This window comes from Annulohypoxylon truncatum, assembly GCF_022578515.1.
Source record: "Annulohypoxylon truncatum strain CBS 140777 unplaced genomic scaffold F4807scaffold_33, whole genome shotgun sequence".
In the NCBI taxonomy this organism is placed as follows: Eukaryota; Fungi; Ascomycota; class Sordariomycetes; order Xylariales; family Hypoxylaceae; genus Annulohypoxylon; species Annulohypoxylon truncatum.
In genome coordinates this window covers 404,218-419,361 of record NW_025953819.1, presented here as the reverse complement: position 1 = coordinate 419,361, position 15,144 = coordinate 404,218, and the positions used below count along the sequence as shown (strand labels likewise).

General features: G+C 49.8%; 4 protein-coding genes across 4 annotated transcripts; 3 read left to right on the top strand and 1 right to left on the bottom strand.

The window, feature by feature from the left end:
• The first annotated feature begins 162 nt into the window (after positions 1-162).
• Positions 163-3,590, top strand: F4807DRAFT_228395 (uncharacterized protein). The gene is made up of 2 exons (XM_047994132.1): positions 163-431; positions 489-3,590. The coding sequence occupies exons 1-2, from the start codon at positions 252-254 to the stop codon at positions 3,135-3,137; spliced, it is 2,829 nt and encodes a 942-aa protein (XP_047851161.1). The 5' UTR covers positions 163-251; the 3' UTR covers positions 3,138-3,590.
• Positions 3,591-5,517: 1,927 nt separating this feature from the next.
• On the top strand, positions 5,518-9,631 carry F4807DRAFT_438764 (uncharacterized protein). Its single transcript, XM_047999149.1, has 2 exons — positions 5,518-6,859; positions 6,952-9,631. The coding sequence occupies exons 1-2, from the start codon at positions 6,176-6,178 to the stop codon at positions 9,085-9,087; spliced, it is 2,820 nt and encodes a 939-aa protein (XP_047851160.1). The 5' UTR covers positions 5,518-6,175; the 3' UTR covers positions 9,088-9,631.
• F4807DRAFT_228388 (uncharacterized protein) lies at positions 9,430-12,900 on the bottom strand. The gene is made up of 3 exons (XM_047994131.1): positions 12,453-12,900; positions 12,060-12,387; positions 9,430-12,009 (listed from the first exon to the last, which is right to left on the bottom strand). The coding sequence occupies exons 1-3, from the start codon at positions 12,549-12,551 to the stop codon at positions 9,773-9,775; spliced, it is 2,664 nt and encodes an 887-aa protein (XP_047851159.1). The 5' UTR covers positions 12,552-12,900; the 3' UTR covers positions 9,430-9,772.
• A 662-nt stretch (positions 12,901-13,562) lies between these two features.
• On the top strand, positions 13,563-14,433 carry F4807DRAFT_228454 (uncharacterized protein). Its single transcript, XM_047994133.1, has one exon. The coding sequence runs from the start codon at positions 13,785-13,787 to the stop codon at positions 14,367-14,369; it is 585 nt and encodes a 194-aa protein (XP_047851158.1). The 5' UTR covers positions 13,563-13,784; the 3' UTR covers positions 14,370-14,433.
• Positions 14,434-15,144: the final 711 nt, after the last annotated feature.

Below are 15,144 nucleotides of genomic sequence, written 5' to 3'. Positions count from 1 at the left end.
CTAAACTCAATTGGGTTCAATTGATACCCCACCAGGCATAAAAAGGTAAAATGCTGCATGTACGTACTATGTATGTAGGTACCCTGGTCGCGCCTAATTGTCGGATCGGCATTTTCGCAAACAACCCCCGATTTTGCAACTTTTTTTTTTTCCATCCATCCTCTATCACATCACAACCTTGCAGCCATTCGTTATAGATGGCGATAGATCGTCACTTTTGAAACCCCAATACTGTTGGCTACGAATACAGCATGGCCTCTCATTTTCAAATGCAGAAGCCATATGTGCTGGCTTCATTACCTCGACCTCTTGACCCTACGACGGGCCGATATGTTGTTAGCGAAGTCTACGGATCTGCGCCCGGGTCGAGGAAGAGAAAGCGCCATGAGTTAGCAGTGGGAATTGATGGAGAAGCAGTGAATATCTACAATGTGAGAACGTTTAACGCCCATTACAAGTTGAATTGGCCATTGCTCACACGCCTATAGGTATCTTCAGCTAGACTCGTCACATCATACCCAGTTCCTCCTCAGTCAATCTTTTCGTGCTCTGTAGCTTCCATTCGGCGCAAGGTAGAGGGAACACAAGAGGTTTCTAGACACACGTATGCGGCGACGAGAGAATCTCACGAGTACAAGGTCACTCTATTCAAGGACTCTGTGGATGCTTCTGGTAACACTGGTTCTGTCACTAAATCGATATCCTTGAGTGCGGGTCGGCCAGTTATATGTGTTGCTCCTATCGCTGCGCCAATTGGACAAGGACTGGCTAACAGTCGAACATTGGATAACGAGCTCCTGATTGTGAGGGAGGATGGCGAGGTTATTTGCCTCGATCCCGATACTCTAGAGAGAAGATGGATTTCGTCTCCCGCAGTTCTACAACAGGATCTCCCTACAGCTTCAAAACGCGATTTCAACATCGTTTCTTGCCACCCTGTGTTTCTATCTGATCTTGTACAGGGCGTATTCAAAGGTAGCGACGAGGCTTCTAGTCTCTTCTCCGAGATTAAACAAGACATGAATACGGATGCCGAGGTTCTGGTGCTCATATCGAATCACGAGTTAGATGGACAGCAGAGCCGCCGGCTCCATGTTCTATCAATAATTCCGCCCTCCTATGGTTCTGTCAGCTCCCATCAACAAGGAGTTGTTCAGCTACATGCTGTGCCTATCCCAACTTCTGCGCAAGAATCGGGTATCGCTTCATACCGCCTCGATATTCGGTCTGGGAGCCTGCTGGAATTTCGTGGACAGACGTTTAATATGTATGACTTAGCGGCAAGTCTCCCTAAAATCACGTCGACCATGCAATTGAGTGACACAACGTCCTTCCTGCGCCTCAGCAAAACTTCACTTCTCTGTTCCACTCCCAACCACCTGAGTATCTATAATCCGATCTACCGGTCTTTCCAGAATTCCGTATGTATCGATTCCGATACCCAGGATGCCCCAAGCACTGGCCCAAAGCCAACAGCCTGCTTGCTTGCTGCTTATTTTTCCCGTTTGGAACTTGCCGTTGCGATTGTCGACACCAACCTAGTTGCCATTCAACTAGAGGCGCCCATTTTGCGAACGAGAAAGCGACGCGCCGAAGGTCTCTTGATCGACTCCATCGGGCGTGGCCTGCAGCTACCCAAAAGACACTCAATTCAAGCAACATCCCCCTCGGGTGAAGAGACGAAAACATCAACCTTTTCCAATTATCTCCCAGGTTCTATCAGAGGCGATTATTGGGAGTCGTGGACTGCAGATGAAGCGAGAGCCGACGCTTTCCTCAATGCGAATGATATTCGTAGCCTCGAATTAATGTTAGCTCAAAAATTCTCTATCCAAGTCCAAGATGCAGTTCAAGCACCGGGCGGCGTAGATGGAGCAGAAGGAGTGTCGAACCTACCAAAAGGTTCGCTAACTTGGATATGGCCGAAGACCCGCGCGGGATATCCTCCTGTAGACCGGAGATGGATTATATACGCTATCAGCCGGGCCTTCCAATGGAATCACTCTTTCCCAGATGACTCGACAGTGCCTCGGCTTATCTGTCAGCTACCGCAGAGCGATATTGTCAGCTACCTTGTCGATGCTGGGCACCTGACGCTTTCGAACGTGAGGTCCGGCTTCCGAGGAGTAATCAGGGATAACGAAAAGACCGATTCATTCTTAGCTGAACAGATTGTGCTCCGACTTGCAGATGTTGATCCTACTCTAGAACTTCTGGTCGCCTATATTTCTGCTACGAATCTTGGGGCGATGGAGCTACTCATCGCCGTGCGGACAATTATGAGAAGTCTCGAGCTAGTCCAAGACCCGAAGAAACCGCCACCGAAGCTACTTACCAATGGATTGACCGAAGAGATATTGGTAAACGGAGACGGAGACGGAGACGGAGATGGAGATTTCGAGTTGAATAACATTGGCATGGAACTAGACAACCTGGAGGATGAAATACAAAAGACGGTGTCTTATCTAGATGAAGACGCAGGTATTCGCGGCTCTGGATTGAGCGCGGCTTTCGCAAAGCTTGGCAATTGTCCTAACATCTCGATGATCAAAGCCCTACGAGCCACGTTCAAACCAGAAGAGATCTTATCTCTGATCTATCTCCTCCGCGTCGAGTTGGTGAGGGGCGCGTGGACATCTCGCTATCTAGATACAACCGAATTCGAGAGAGATTCTACCCTCGACGCCCCACCCGACGGCATCATCAAGCTCATCGCAGATCTCCTTGGACGCTGCGTAGACTCCATCGGACCTGGCGGCTGGCTTCTGAACGATGCTGTGTTAGCAGCTGACGAAACGGGCGATTTCGTCGCTTCTCTCAAGCTTGAAGTCAGCGCAGCTTTAGAAGGATTAGAAGAAGCTGTCTACCTCCGTGGCATTATTGGTGAGGCGGTAAGATACTGCGAGGCGTCGAAGAAAGCTAAGGTCGAAGGCGCCATGGACAAAATGAAGCCAATCTCATTGCACGTGAAAGAACCCGGTGCCCAAGCATTGCCTCTGGGGCTCAAGGCGAAGGGCGGAATTTCTACACATAAGATTGTATCTGGTGGTGAGCTAGTGGACAGGTCTCAAAGGGAAACTGGCCATCTCAGGAGTCAGCAAGTCGGGCAATACTCATTGGAGAGGATTGCAATATGAGGCGCATCCAAGGGGTGACATCGTGGATTTCCAGCTACGCTTGGTGTTTCCAAGAGTTATAGACAATATCTATCCACCTAGGCACTTGGGCCATCCCGGGCGCTCAGCATAATTTTCGTACAGCCTTCCCTGCCATCAAGACTTTCATTTAAAACCAGTGATGAGATTATTCAGTAGAGCCTTGTAGCTGTTCTTCACGGGATATCCAAGACCCCGGGAACACTTCAAGTAAACGCTGTTTGCATAGATGGAAGCATCACAACATCATATCTACATCGATACGCTTCAAGTATACCGCACTTCTGAAGTGTTTGTGTTGCTGAACTGTCTGCAGTATTCCTCGGTTCACACGCCTACCCCTAATCAATGAGGCACAATCCAAGCCGCTTCTCAGACTCGACCTTAGTGTTCATTGGACTATCTTAGTTGTCACAACCATCTAGCCTAGTTCTAAGTTCAGAGCTACAGTTAGACGATGTCGTGTTACGGGCCTCTCGTCGAGTACGGTCTCGACAGCTGTTTGCTCGCGCGCCTATCTTCCACCCGGTGCAACACCCTAGCTCGCCTTTTAAGCTGTGATGGGAAATAGTTTACGCTCGCCCTATTCCCGTTGTTTGTCGGCTTCAAGCCGGAACCCTTTGCCCTACGAGGTGAACTAGTCGCAGTTTAGTGGCACCAACGCAGCCAGCCGCAACCTGATGCTGTCGTACGCGCTACGTACGGTAACATGTGGCTTTTTTTACATTTATTAGTTTGTGCGGCTGAATGTGGAGGAACATATATTCTTTCGCCCGAGGACCAAGTCAGCTTGGACTAAATTATAAGCTGCCGAATCATCCAGTTGGCATTGAGGTTCAAGGTATCGAACACAACATCGGTCAACCCATATGGCGTAATGGTAAGCTTTTAAGCACCCAGGCTGCTAAGTGCGACGCCAACCTCGGGTAAGCTGCTTGTCAAACCGATGCAGACATCACGAGGTATATCAAAATGTGAAGTTTCGCACTTTGGCATTGCTACAACTGATGCTATGCGGCGATAATACACAGACGATTGACGTGGAAAACACCATCTTAGGCATCGTCTGCATGTATCGGACATCAAGTGATGTGGTCCTGTAGATCGCACCGGAGCCTCGCCTCATTTATCTTTAGTCTCGGCTTGCCTTATCTTCATTAACTATATTTCTGCTGAGTGGCTCACAAGGCTGTGGAGGGTGAGCCACGAGGTAACGTCTTTCTTACGGAAGACTAGGAAGAATATTAGGTAAAGCATAGCCCTCGGTGTTTGTTACTTGTCAGCAGAGCAGTGGAAGGAAGTGGAAGGAAGGAATGTTGTCCCACTGCTATACATTTTATCTGAGTTCCCCGGATTGACGGCACGGTGGACAAAGGAAGTAAAACAGTATGATTATTGCGGCGAAAACGACAGATACAGATTTTCCGTGTTATGGAAACACGGCATTGTGCACATGGCCTTCCTGTCTGTACTACTAATTCCTGAGACACGTCGGGCATATCCGCTAATATCCGCTTGTCATAACAAAACCGACCTCGACTTCCCATGTTCCAGGAGATCTAGACGGAGGACCCTGCATATAAACGATGAGATTTACTAATAGAATATGGAGAAGGGCAAAAAGGGTGAAAATTTTTATGCTGTCATATGCAGTACATGGATACGGGTCTCTACCTACATATGTACCTATGCACGTCAAATCAACTAGGTGGGTGGCGCAGTGAACCCCATCGAATAGTCAAAAGTCAGCAGGTTAGACGAGTCTTCTAGTCGTTCTCGCCATCCAACCAGCCCAACCATCGTGGTGTCTCGAGATTTCCAGGGATCAAGAATATGTACTGACAAGACAGCAAGATCGACTTTTTCGTACCTGGGTATGATACTCAGGGATCAGCAACAGGGGGGAGAAGAGCCACTGGGACACTCCTACAAGGGTCCAGAGCGGAAAGCAAGACGATGATTGGCTAGCCCTGCCACGATTTTGTTCCAAGCTACGAATAATGATGACATGTTTAGTCTATGGTGTCCATCCCAATTAGCACATACGTCACCGGTCACCGTTCCAATCGGCCAGCTTCATCTTTCCCCATACACAAAGACACGATATGAGCGACGGTACACGTTGCCTTCCTCTAGTCTCTTCGCTTGTGCCTTGATTGTCTGACCGGCGCTTAGCCAATCCGGATTAATACGTCGGCACAGTAGAAGCAGGGCGTTTCTCTCTGCTTCCTTCTAGGCAGTCTCTTTAAGTATCAGATGTGACATAGAAATTTTATGTAAGGACACGATCGTCGAGTGAATCACATCTACTGATTCTCACAATAGCATACCGTGGCGGTTGTACGACCGCAATCCTGGCTAGCTGGGGGTTCTATTGTTTTATTATTATCTTTGGCTGGTCTATGACGATACGTAGTAGCAATCAACTTGAACCCGTAGAAGCAAACTCGGACAGATATCTAGCTTGTTCACCAGTCGCCCTTACGTTAGCATACCTACCTAGGTAACTACGTTCTTCACCTGAGGTTAGACAAGATATCTGCATATTCCTAACCCAAGCCCACGAGTATTTTGTGATCCCAACAGACGACAGCCAAAGAGACAGACATCCTACCTCCGTATAAGCCTCTCGGTATCTCCAGGTCGAACTAGACCGCAGCTAAGCCTAGTCGTGTTCAACCCCTGTCTCCCTATAGTCCAACTTTAGCTTAGGCGAACCGAACCATCATCAGCACAGCACATCCCACTTCGCTTCACTTTTTCCATTCCCTGTTCTGTTTTCATTCTCCAATTCCTTTCTCCAACTTATCTCAATTCACGTCACTCAAGTTACCTTGCTCGCTTGGAGATACGCACGCACATAAACCAGTTCGCCGTACACGAAACAACTTGCCCACGACGAGCATCTAAGAACACAGAGGGTACAGAGAGTACTAAAAGGGTCGAAACTCGAGTCTGAGGGGCTCTGTTCCCAGAAACAAAAAAAGTACGAACGAACGTACGTATACGTACAAAGTGCGATGCCATCTCACGACCCGAACAATGCACCGCCAGCACCCCATGCTTCTGTCCCCGCCTCGCGTGTCTTGCCCTCCGATATCGAGCGGGTCGATGCATTTGCGCGGAAATTGTATAAGCGGGCGCGAGCCGCCGGTCCTGATCTAGATGAGATCTCGACGGCGGTGCGCAGCTTGCACACGGTGCTCAAGCACTTGAAATTCGAGACTGAGGATCCCGAGTCGCTACTCTGCGCAGACGGAAGCGGAGTCTATGCGCGGCAGCTGACGCCCATCCTTGAGGACTCCGAATTTGCGCTCAAACAGCTAGATACCATTTTGGAGAAGAAATACGGAGGCGGCGATGGTGGGATGCAGATGGACGGGGAGAAAGGGTGGACGATATTGGAGAGCCGCGAGAAGGATATGATCGGCATGATACGGTCGAAGCTTGCAAATCAAAAGCTGAACATCGATATGTTCCTCGATACGATTCAGCTGCATAACCCATCTAAGTCTCGCCGCATGGTCGATACGAATAGCGCGGATCTCGACTCGATCAAAGATAAGGTGGATGTTATCGCGACGCGCATATGCCAGCGGAAGAATTCCAATTTGGCGGACGAAAACGAAGAGGAGCTCTGGGAACGTTTTAGAGATGGGCTCGAAAGTGCAGGATTCTCCAGAGAGGTGTTGCGTAAGAATCAGGTTTGTCGAACATATCTCATTAATATTCAACCCAATCATTCTCGGGCCCCTCCAATCTAGTATTATGATATTGACATGTGTTCATGCATTAGGACGTCATAAGAGCATACATCCGCCAGTTAGACGAGCAGCTCAGCGCCAACGGCGGCAGCACGCCTTCGGTGCGGGGGCTTCTGGAGCATTACCGGCCTCAGGCTCATGACGGGCTTCAGATCGCTCCGTACCCAACGTGCCCAACCTATCCCACGTCGGATGAATTTAGTCCGGAAGAGCTGCAGTCCGGAATCGACGAAGAGAAACTATTTCCATCCATGAGAATGAAACGTTTGGAAGGGGAAGACGACGATAACCAGCGAATACAGCCTCCCAGAATGTCGAACCATCCAACCTACCTCTCTTACGACCGTCATTCCTCGAGTGGTGATGATGAGGACTCGATGGCGCTTATGTCCACCCGGGAGCTCATGGCGCTCGATAAACGGGCTGCCGAGCTGGCCCTTACGAAGCCACCCGGGAACATGCACCTGCAGCCACCGAGACAGTCCGGGGAACTAGTCGGTCCAAACTACCATATGTCAACCTCCCCTACCCAGCATCAGCTACCTCCGTCCGCCTCACGTCCTGCCCTCCCATCTTCAACAATAGCTCATAACGGTGTCGTCATCGATCAATCCGTGGTGCCCTCGCGCCATGTCCCACCGCCCGGCAGCAGTCCGGAGCAGCAACAAGCAGTCGCGGCACTCCAGCAGAGGAGTGCGCATCTAGCCCCCGACAGCCAAGGCCGGGAGATTCCCTTAGAAGCGAAATGGACTCGGATTTCGCGACGGCTCGTGTCACCAGAGGTCCTCGCCGGCGCCGGGGTCCGGTACGAAGCACGGCCGGACTTCGTCGCCGTGCTCGGTGAACTAAGCAGGGACCAAGTAGCCGACTTCGCACGGCGGACCACGGAGGCTAGGAATTCGAGACGCCGGCGCTCTAGCGCTGCTGCTATTCCCGTTGCTACCGTTGCGGCCGGAAGTGGAGGTGGTGGGAGACGGGCCGAGAATAAGTACCACCCGGACAAATACCGGAACTGGGACGTGATCGAGGAAGAGCGGCGGCGACCAGGGCGGAAAGGGGCAGATAGAGATGGCTCGGATGACGACGATGATGATAGCGCGACTTACGTGGTGAATAGCCGAGGTCGGCACCGGAAGGGAAGCACGGCGAGCTCAGCAAGCGCGCTCTACGACTCAAGTGACGATGAGGGTACCTCCGATAGCGAGGTAGACTACGGCGACAGAGACCGAGATCATTACGACTCTTCCTCATACTCACAATCTTACCCGCGTTCTAGCTCTTATTTAGAAAACTACCATGGCTCCCAGCAGAGCCTCCGGCGGAGCTCTACGGCGCCCTCGACATCGTTCAATGACGACGGTAGGGTGCATTCTCACGCCAGAGGTAGTATAGATAGCAACGCCACGACAAGACGAGGGAGCGGCGATACGAACGACAAGGGCACCAAGACATACCCATTTATCGTGCCACCTCCATCCACCAACGGAAAGGACAAGACAAAAGACAAGGACAGCGGTGCGGGCACCAGCCCGGCCGCCACCGTAAAGCCGAAATCCATCCTAAAGAACAAGAACGACGACCCTCACGTGCGCATCGATCCCAATCCGCAGTTCATAGACGAGAGCTCCCGCTCGCTTTCACGAAGCCTACCTTACCGACGAAGCGAGCGAGAACGGCGGGAAAGAGACAAAGATCGGGATCGAGAGCGGTCTAGGGATAGGTCTAGAGAGAGGACTAGGGAAAAGGACAGAGATAGAGATAGGGACCGTAACTACGACCACGACCACGATCGCGAGAAGAAATATCGATCAGACCGGTACCAAGACCGCGACCAATCAAAAGAGCGGCACTCCGAGCGCCATCGAGACAAAGAATACTATTCTTCGCACCGCGACCGCGACCGCGACGACGGCAAGGAAGAATACGCCGATCGCCATCGTCATCGCAGCTCCAGCCACCGATACCACGGCGGCGGCTCGTCAAGCACCGCGTCGAGGAGAAACCGGGATCGCGACTACCACGACGATCACTACACCACGAATAGTGGTAGGTCGTCTAAGGAGGACCGCACGTCGAAGAAGAAGGCCCGGGATGAGACGATCCGGGCCGTGGGTCTCGGAGGAGCGGCCGCTGCTATGCTGAGCATGCTAAGCGAGGCGGCGCTGTAGGATAACGCCCTTCACTTGGCAAGTTTGGTATGTTAGTTCAGTAGCTGGTGGGGTGGATAATGGGAGGGAAAGAAGTAGAACAGAATTTTTGAAGTCAGTGAATTGGATCCAATGAAGACCAGAACTTTAGTTGAGCCTCGCTCAGGCGAACTTGAGCGACAAAACTAAGGAGGAGGAGGAGGAAGAAGATGAAGAGTAAGAAGCAGAGGGAAATGATAAAAAGGAAGGCAAGAAAGAGAAAGAAGAAACAACGATGGGATGGGCGATTTGTTATGAAAATGCAACACTAGTTAAACACCAGATTTGCTTGTGTTACTGTAGGACTATCCAGCTAGGTAGCCGGCCAGTTCGCTAGTTGAGCTCTGGGGGTATCACATGTCCTCCTTTCGATTTGGACGGAACCGGGATCATCTTCTCTCGGGCTGTCCTCTAGGTAGCCTTCCGATTTAATGGTAGATTATTGTAGTCTATGAGTGATGCTGGGAATCAGGAAAGCAAAGAGATTACTTGTAGGATACAATCGATACCCGATAGTCAAGCAATATATTTCAAATAAGCCCGAGTTACCGAACCTTCGCTTGGCCTATTCACCTAGTAGACATCTAAACACTTGCTGAATACTATTCAATATGCTTGACTTTACACATCATTCATTTCATGCCTGAATCATCAAGTATATACAAGATCATCGTCGTTTTGCACTTCTTCTCGTCGAAGACCTTTGCGTATTACCACTTAACCCTGCCTCATTCTTTAAGCTTGCTAAAGATACTTTTTCCTTTGGCTTGTCATTCTCTAGGCTATCCTGCTTGCTGATACGACCTACAACAGCGGCACGATGTTGCAGGGACTCGGACTTGTCGTATGCGAGCTGCGTAGCGCGCGGCGGGCTATCACCGTCCCTTGTATGATTACCATCGTCGTTTTGTTCCATCATCATCTTACCTAGAAGCCCAAAAGCACCCGCCGTGGTCTGCGCTGAGTCTAGGCGAGGTGCTATGGATTCCGTTCTCCTAGAATTAGACTTGAAACTGCTCGCGTGGCTAAATGATTCCGCGCTCGCACTTGATGTCGCCGAGACATTACTTGCTGCACGGCCGAGGATCTTGCGCTTTCGACGTTGTTGCGCTGGGGCTGGTTGCGGCTTTAAGTTATCGGCTTCTGGAGCTAACCCATCGCGAGACACGAGAGAATTCAATCGTTTCGACATTTCTTCGCGTTCTGCCGCCTTGGCTCGTTCAGTCTGCCGCCTTTGCTCTTCCTTCTCCTCCTCCTCCTCCTCCTTTCCCACAGAGATATCTTTCTCTTCTAATGGGAAAATGGGTGTGTCGGAATCGTCACCGCCTTCAGAGTCTCCTACTTCGCCTCCCGTCGGGACACGTTTAAACTTTCGCGGCGTAGGAGTTGTCTTCTGCGGAGATACTTTCTGTGGAGATGGGGACTTGTTCAGGGCATTCGATGTTATTTCCGATAGTGGTTCAGGGATTGTTGTGGGCTCCGTGTTGATGTCCTCCGTTTGATGAGTAAGAGCTGTCTCATAGTTGGTCTCGTTGGTTTCCTGCTCTTGCACATCCGTATCTTGGAGCATGGGAGTATCGTCATCGAATGCGGTCATATCGATTCCATGTTTCATTGTTGATGCAGACGTTGGTGCTGATGGTCGCGCATTAGGGATTTTCTTGTGAACGCGCTCTGTTTTTGAGCTTGTAACTGTACCCTTTTCCTTGTTCTTGGGGGCCTCCCGTGGTACAGACACCTGCTGGGTGAGTTCTTTGAATAGAGAATCCTCCCACGGCACAAGGCAACCCGTCGTTATACACTGCCATAACCAATCGGCACTGACAATCGGTATCTTCGAAATTATGGCAAAATCCAGTTTCTGCTTCCTAACTGCGTCTAGAGAAGGACAGACCAGTAATGAACACTGTGGATTTAGTCGCTCGGAATATTTCGCGCCAACCTGGGTAATGGCCTTTTCTACTTGATTCAACTGCTCATTCCTAAAACCAGCTGTGCATATTGTTAAGCCACGAAACCCTTCGATAGGAAACCGGGGAAATGGTTGCCCTAGTACATGCTCATTTGGCTTGTAGAGGGTTTTGTTATGAACACATCGTTCAATGTAGAATTCGGTGACGATGTGCATTCCTTCCGGAAGCTCAGGATGAGAATCAGGCTGAGACGTCTGGGGGACAATGAGATAGCGCCGATCTAATGATTCGCCATGGCTAGGCGAGGCGGCGTCTTCGATAGACCGCGATACTTGCCCGTCGTGAGACAAGATATGATGACTCAGAATTTCCTGCTTGTTCTGAGGAAAACCATGGACGAAGAAGCGGCATGAGAAAAAGACGCCGGCGTCAACCTGTTTGACGTGATTCGGCTGTGCGAGCTGCGGAACCTCAACACCAGGTGTGTTGAAGTCTGCTGAGTGCGAGTTAAGGGGTACGCTAGTAGCTGTCTCATCAGCACTAGTAGTAATCATTGATCTGGATAGGTCGGTCGACGATTGGTTGACAAGAATATCACCCCAAGGGTTGTCTTTCTGGCTGGTTAGTTTCATGCTTGCAGTTTTCCTTAATTTCCTCCGGCCTTCGTCGGCCGAAGGGCCAGCCACACCATCGCGCAACCTCTTGCCGAGGGAAGCACCCCGCTTTAGGTCTCTCTTTATCCATGCTCCTTTTCCTCGTTCTTCGGCAGGCAACGTCGGATCGTAACACTCCTCGTTGAGGATCATACCTCGCTCGATACTGTCGTGTAGCCACTCGATAGAGACGGTCCTTATCCGCCACTTCCGTGCAGCAATATATTTCTTCCCTTCGGGTTTGTTTACGATGAGATGGGTGACGGCTCTGGAGAGATCGCCGAGGTATTCGCCACCGTTCGCTTTAACCATTCTCTCAATCGTAGAGCGTAATTCATCTTCTCTGGTCAGCCTCCGATTATAAAGGGGGGATAGGTCGATAACGTACTGTTCTCGAAGCCGGTCAAACAACATATTAACCTCATCCTCTCTCTTCGTTCGACGAACGGGCTGTTAGGGATACCGCCACCTTTTTCAAACGTCTTCAGCCTCCAGGTATTTTCCAGCGCAGCGAAATCGAATTCTTTGTCCTCTAGCCATAACGCCCGCACTGCGTCAACCCAACCAGCAGCCATTGGCTTAATATCGGGCCTCTCCCTTGCGACATGGCGATACTTTGCTGTGTCGTAGTCTCCGACGATTAGGTGGGTGACATCCGGCGTGAGGTCGTACTTGTGAATGCCGCCCAGATCCGCTGTTCGTTGCGCAATCTCGGTCTAAACAGTAGTGGCGCGATTAGTCAAGAGTGTGGCATGGTGTAAGTGGGCTTGAGATATCATACGCGCAGGTCGGCCTCGATACTGGTACAGCAGAGTACCAGGCCTTCAAAAGGTTTAGACGGGTCGAATGGCCTATCTGGCGCTGGAGAGGACTCTGTCATCTCTTCGGGTTTTCAGCGGTCTTCGAGTGCTATCAACGGCAGCAAGGCATTGTAGCGAGATGTGTATTGTTAACGTAAGGTTGATTAGTGGCTCTGGATCGGGAGTTGCATATTAACATTTAATCCAGGCGCGTCGAGTTTGGAAAGTGGAGTCGCGTCAAACGGTCTAAATTGATATTTGGAAAAATGTATGGGTCGAGTCGCGTGTGGCTTTTGAAGTGACGTATCCTTGTACCTAAGTATATTACCTAAACGGGTAATGTCCATGAATGGATACGCTCTTTAAGCTTCGCAGCTAGCGGGGTTAGCGGGGTACCGCGCACCTCCAGAGCCAGGTTGGCAGATTCAAGAGCGCCAGTAACTTTTCAAAACAATACGGTTGTCTCACAATTACCTACCTGCTTAGGTTTAACATTAAAATCTACTTGAATTGTTTTGGTATGATAACAATTACTTCACTTGAATATGTCAACTGTTGGAAACACAATAGCCATCTGTGGCTATGATCTTCAATCTCATACGCCACCGGATAGCTACAATCTGCCAGTGAAAACGACCCGGGCGGCTTATGAGATATGATTTCCCAATTATCGTACGTTTTTCACCCTCTTATAATTGCAATTATCACCTTCCGGTCCCCGATGGATCTCACATTACTTTCCAGAAACGCAGTGATACGTCTGAGATACATCCGGTTGGCCCGAACAAGAGCCTCACATCCGATTACGTGGATGAGGCAGACACAATCAACCACCAGGAAGAACCGGAAAGCTTATCTCAACCAGCATAAAGTGCGTGTGGCTCCCTTCCGTTATCCGGCCACTTAGACACCAAAGCCGTCTGTCGATTCTTGCTTCAAGCGTTCCACAGTGATCTCAAGGCTTTCTTAAATCTTGTGTGGTCGACGTTCGCAATCCATAACTTCGATATTATGGTTGTTGTCGACGAATAGTCTTAAAAATCGCGATTTGGTGTTGCCCACCATCAACTCATATAAGAGTAAGGGTTGGTCGCCTCTTACATCATTTTTTCAGGACTTTGCTGGCCTCTGACGATATTCACAATACCCGACGTTGCTCGTGGATAAGACGTAATGAAGGTAAGGAGACATAGGTTTGCCAATTTGGCTTCGGCGTTTCGTCCTTTTATAGTCCTAGTTGCCTATCTCAAAATCTATGATCTCAATATCCCAAAGCTCTTTTCGTCATTTTTGTAACTCGTGATACGGTCGAGATGCCTCGCTATACGTCCTCTTCTCCCTCTGTTTCTCCGACCTCACACACTTACACATCATCCAACTCCAACTCTCATCGTAGTAGTGTCTCTTCGGACTCAGGTTCACCGCGCCAACGCCGGCCGCCACCGGTTCATTCCGATAGTGGCAAAGATATCCTTAAGACCTCCCTCGTTTTTCTCGGCGTCATCGGAGCTGCTTCTATCGCAGCTTCGAGATATTGGCCCAAGGGCGTCTTATACGGCCCGAAAGAATCATGGGCGCAGGAAGCGAAAGATGCCAAAGAAGATGTCAAACATATCATGAAGGGAGATAGAGATCACCGGAGAAGGTCTCACAACAGCAGCCACGGCGATCAAGACTCCCCACGCAGACGACCTCCCCATGTTAGCATGCGAGATGCACCGGTAGCACCGGGGCCTACTAATCGAAATATGTATGTCGGTGCGGCTCCGGCTCGGCAATCTGATGATGATGGAAGCAACCAAAGCAGACGGCGCATCGTCGATCCTCGGGAAAGAAGAAGGTTTAGTGAAGAACCACTTAGGTCGAGGGAATTTAAGGCTTCGCCAACTGTGGAGTGAGAAGATTCGTGGTTAAAGTTGGTTGTCCCCAACAACAGCAGGCTTTAAGAGCCTTCAAGAGCCTTCAAGAGCCTACATACTGTAAAACACTCATTACAAAGAATAGCGACAATTATGGTTCTTTACTCTTTACCTAGGTACTCTCATAATAAAAATTCGAGGATGGAAGTATTTCGTTAGAAAAAGAGCATTAAGATCCCATGTAACCGCGACAGATGCCAGATACCTACAAGCACCTCCTGACTTGAAACTCAAAACTGGACCGCTATGCTTTCGTTAAGGCTAGCTGCTGTGGCGCTAATATTTTCGCTGGTTCGACTCCACCAGATCACCGATCGAGAGGAGCTATCGGGGAAATACCATACAAGTACCTACCGATGCGGATAACGTAAGACTCGATTTCACTGGTGAGAAAACCAATGGCATGCCCATAGGGCTGATGTTATTTCGCAGGTAACAATATCCGATGGACCAAATCACAAACCTTTTATATTACCTCGAAGCTTACCTGGTACCTTCGAATACGTTCATACAGTAAGTACTCATATTATTTAAGTCGTGATGTGGGAGATAATTAGGTATGTGTAGGTTATTCAAGCCCTTAAATGATATCGAGGTTATGATGATGCATCCACGTCAGGTCAGGTCTCACCAAAAAAATAGGTAGGTACCTATGATTTTTAACAATTAGAGAAGCTCCCTCTAAAGAGAATGAGCAGGCAGGCGCGTATGAACCATATCAACCTCCAATCGAAAGTTCTTAGAAGTATCGATT

What these genes read in the sequence shown, in the direction of transcription:
- F4807DRAFT_228395 (XM_047994132.1), top strand. Translation starts at nt 252, where the DNA reads ATGGCCTCTCATTTTCAAATGCAGAAGCCATATGTGCTGGCTTCATTA. An exon ending in AAGCAGTGAATATCTACAAT is followed by an intron (nt 432 to 488) that starts GTGAGAACGTTT and finishes ACACGCCTATAG; the next exon opens with GTATCTTCAGCTAGACTCGT.
- F4807DRAFT_228454 (XM_047994133.1), top strand. Translation starts at nt 13,785, where the DNA reads ATGCCTCGCTATACGTCCTCTTCTCCCTCTGTTTCTCCGACCTCACAC.
- F4807DRAFT_228388 (XM_047994131.1), bottom strand. Translation starts at nt 12,551, where the DNA reads ATGACAGAGTCCTCTCCAGCGCCAGATAGGCCATTCGACCCGTCTAAA. An exon ending in GTATCGAGGCCGACCTGCGC is followed by an intron (nt 12,388 to 12,452) that starts GTATGATATCTC and finishes ACTACTGTTTAG; the next exon opens with ACCGAGATTGCGCAACGAAC. An exon ending in TTTGACCGGCTTCGAGAACA is followed by an intron (nt 12,010 to 12,059) that starts GTACGTTATCGA and finishes TGACCAGAGAAG; the next exon opens with ATGAATTACGCTCTACGATT.
- F4807DRAFT_438764 (XM_047999149.1), top strand. Translation starts at nt 6,176, where the DNA reads ATGCCATCTCACGACCCGAACAATGCACCGCCAGCACCCCATGCTTCT. An exon ending in AGGTGTTGCGTAAGAATCAG is followed by an intron (nt 6,860 to 6,951) that starts GTTTGTCGAACA and finishes TTCATGCATTAG; the next exon opens with GACGTCATAAGAGCATACAT.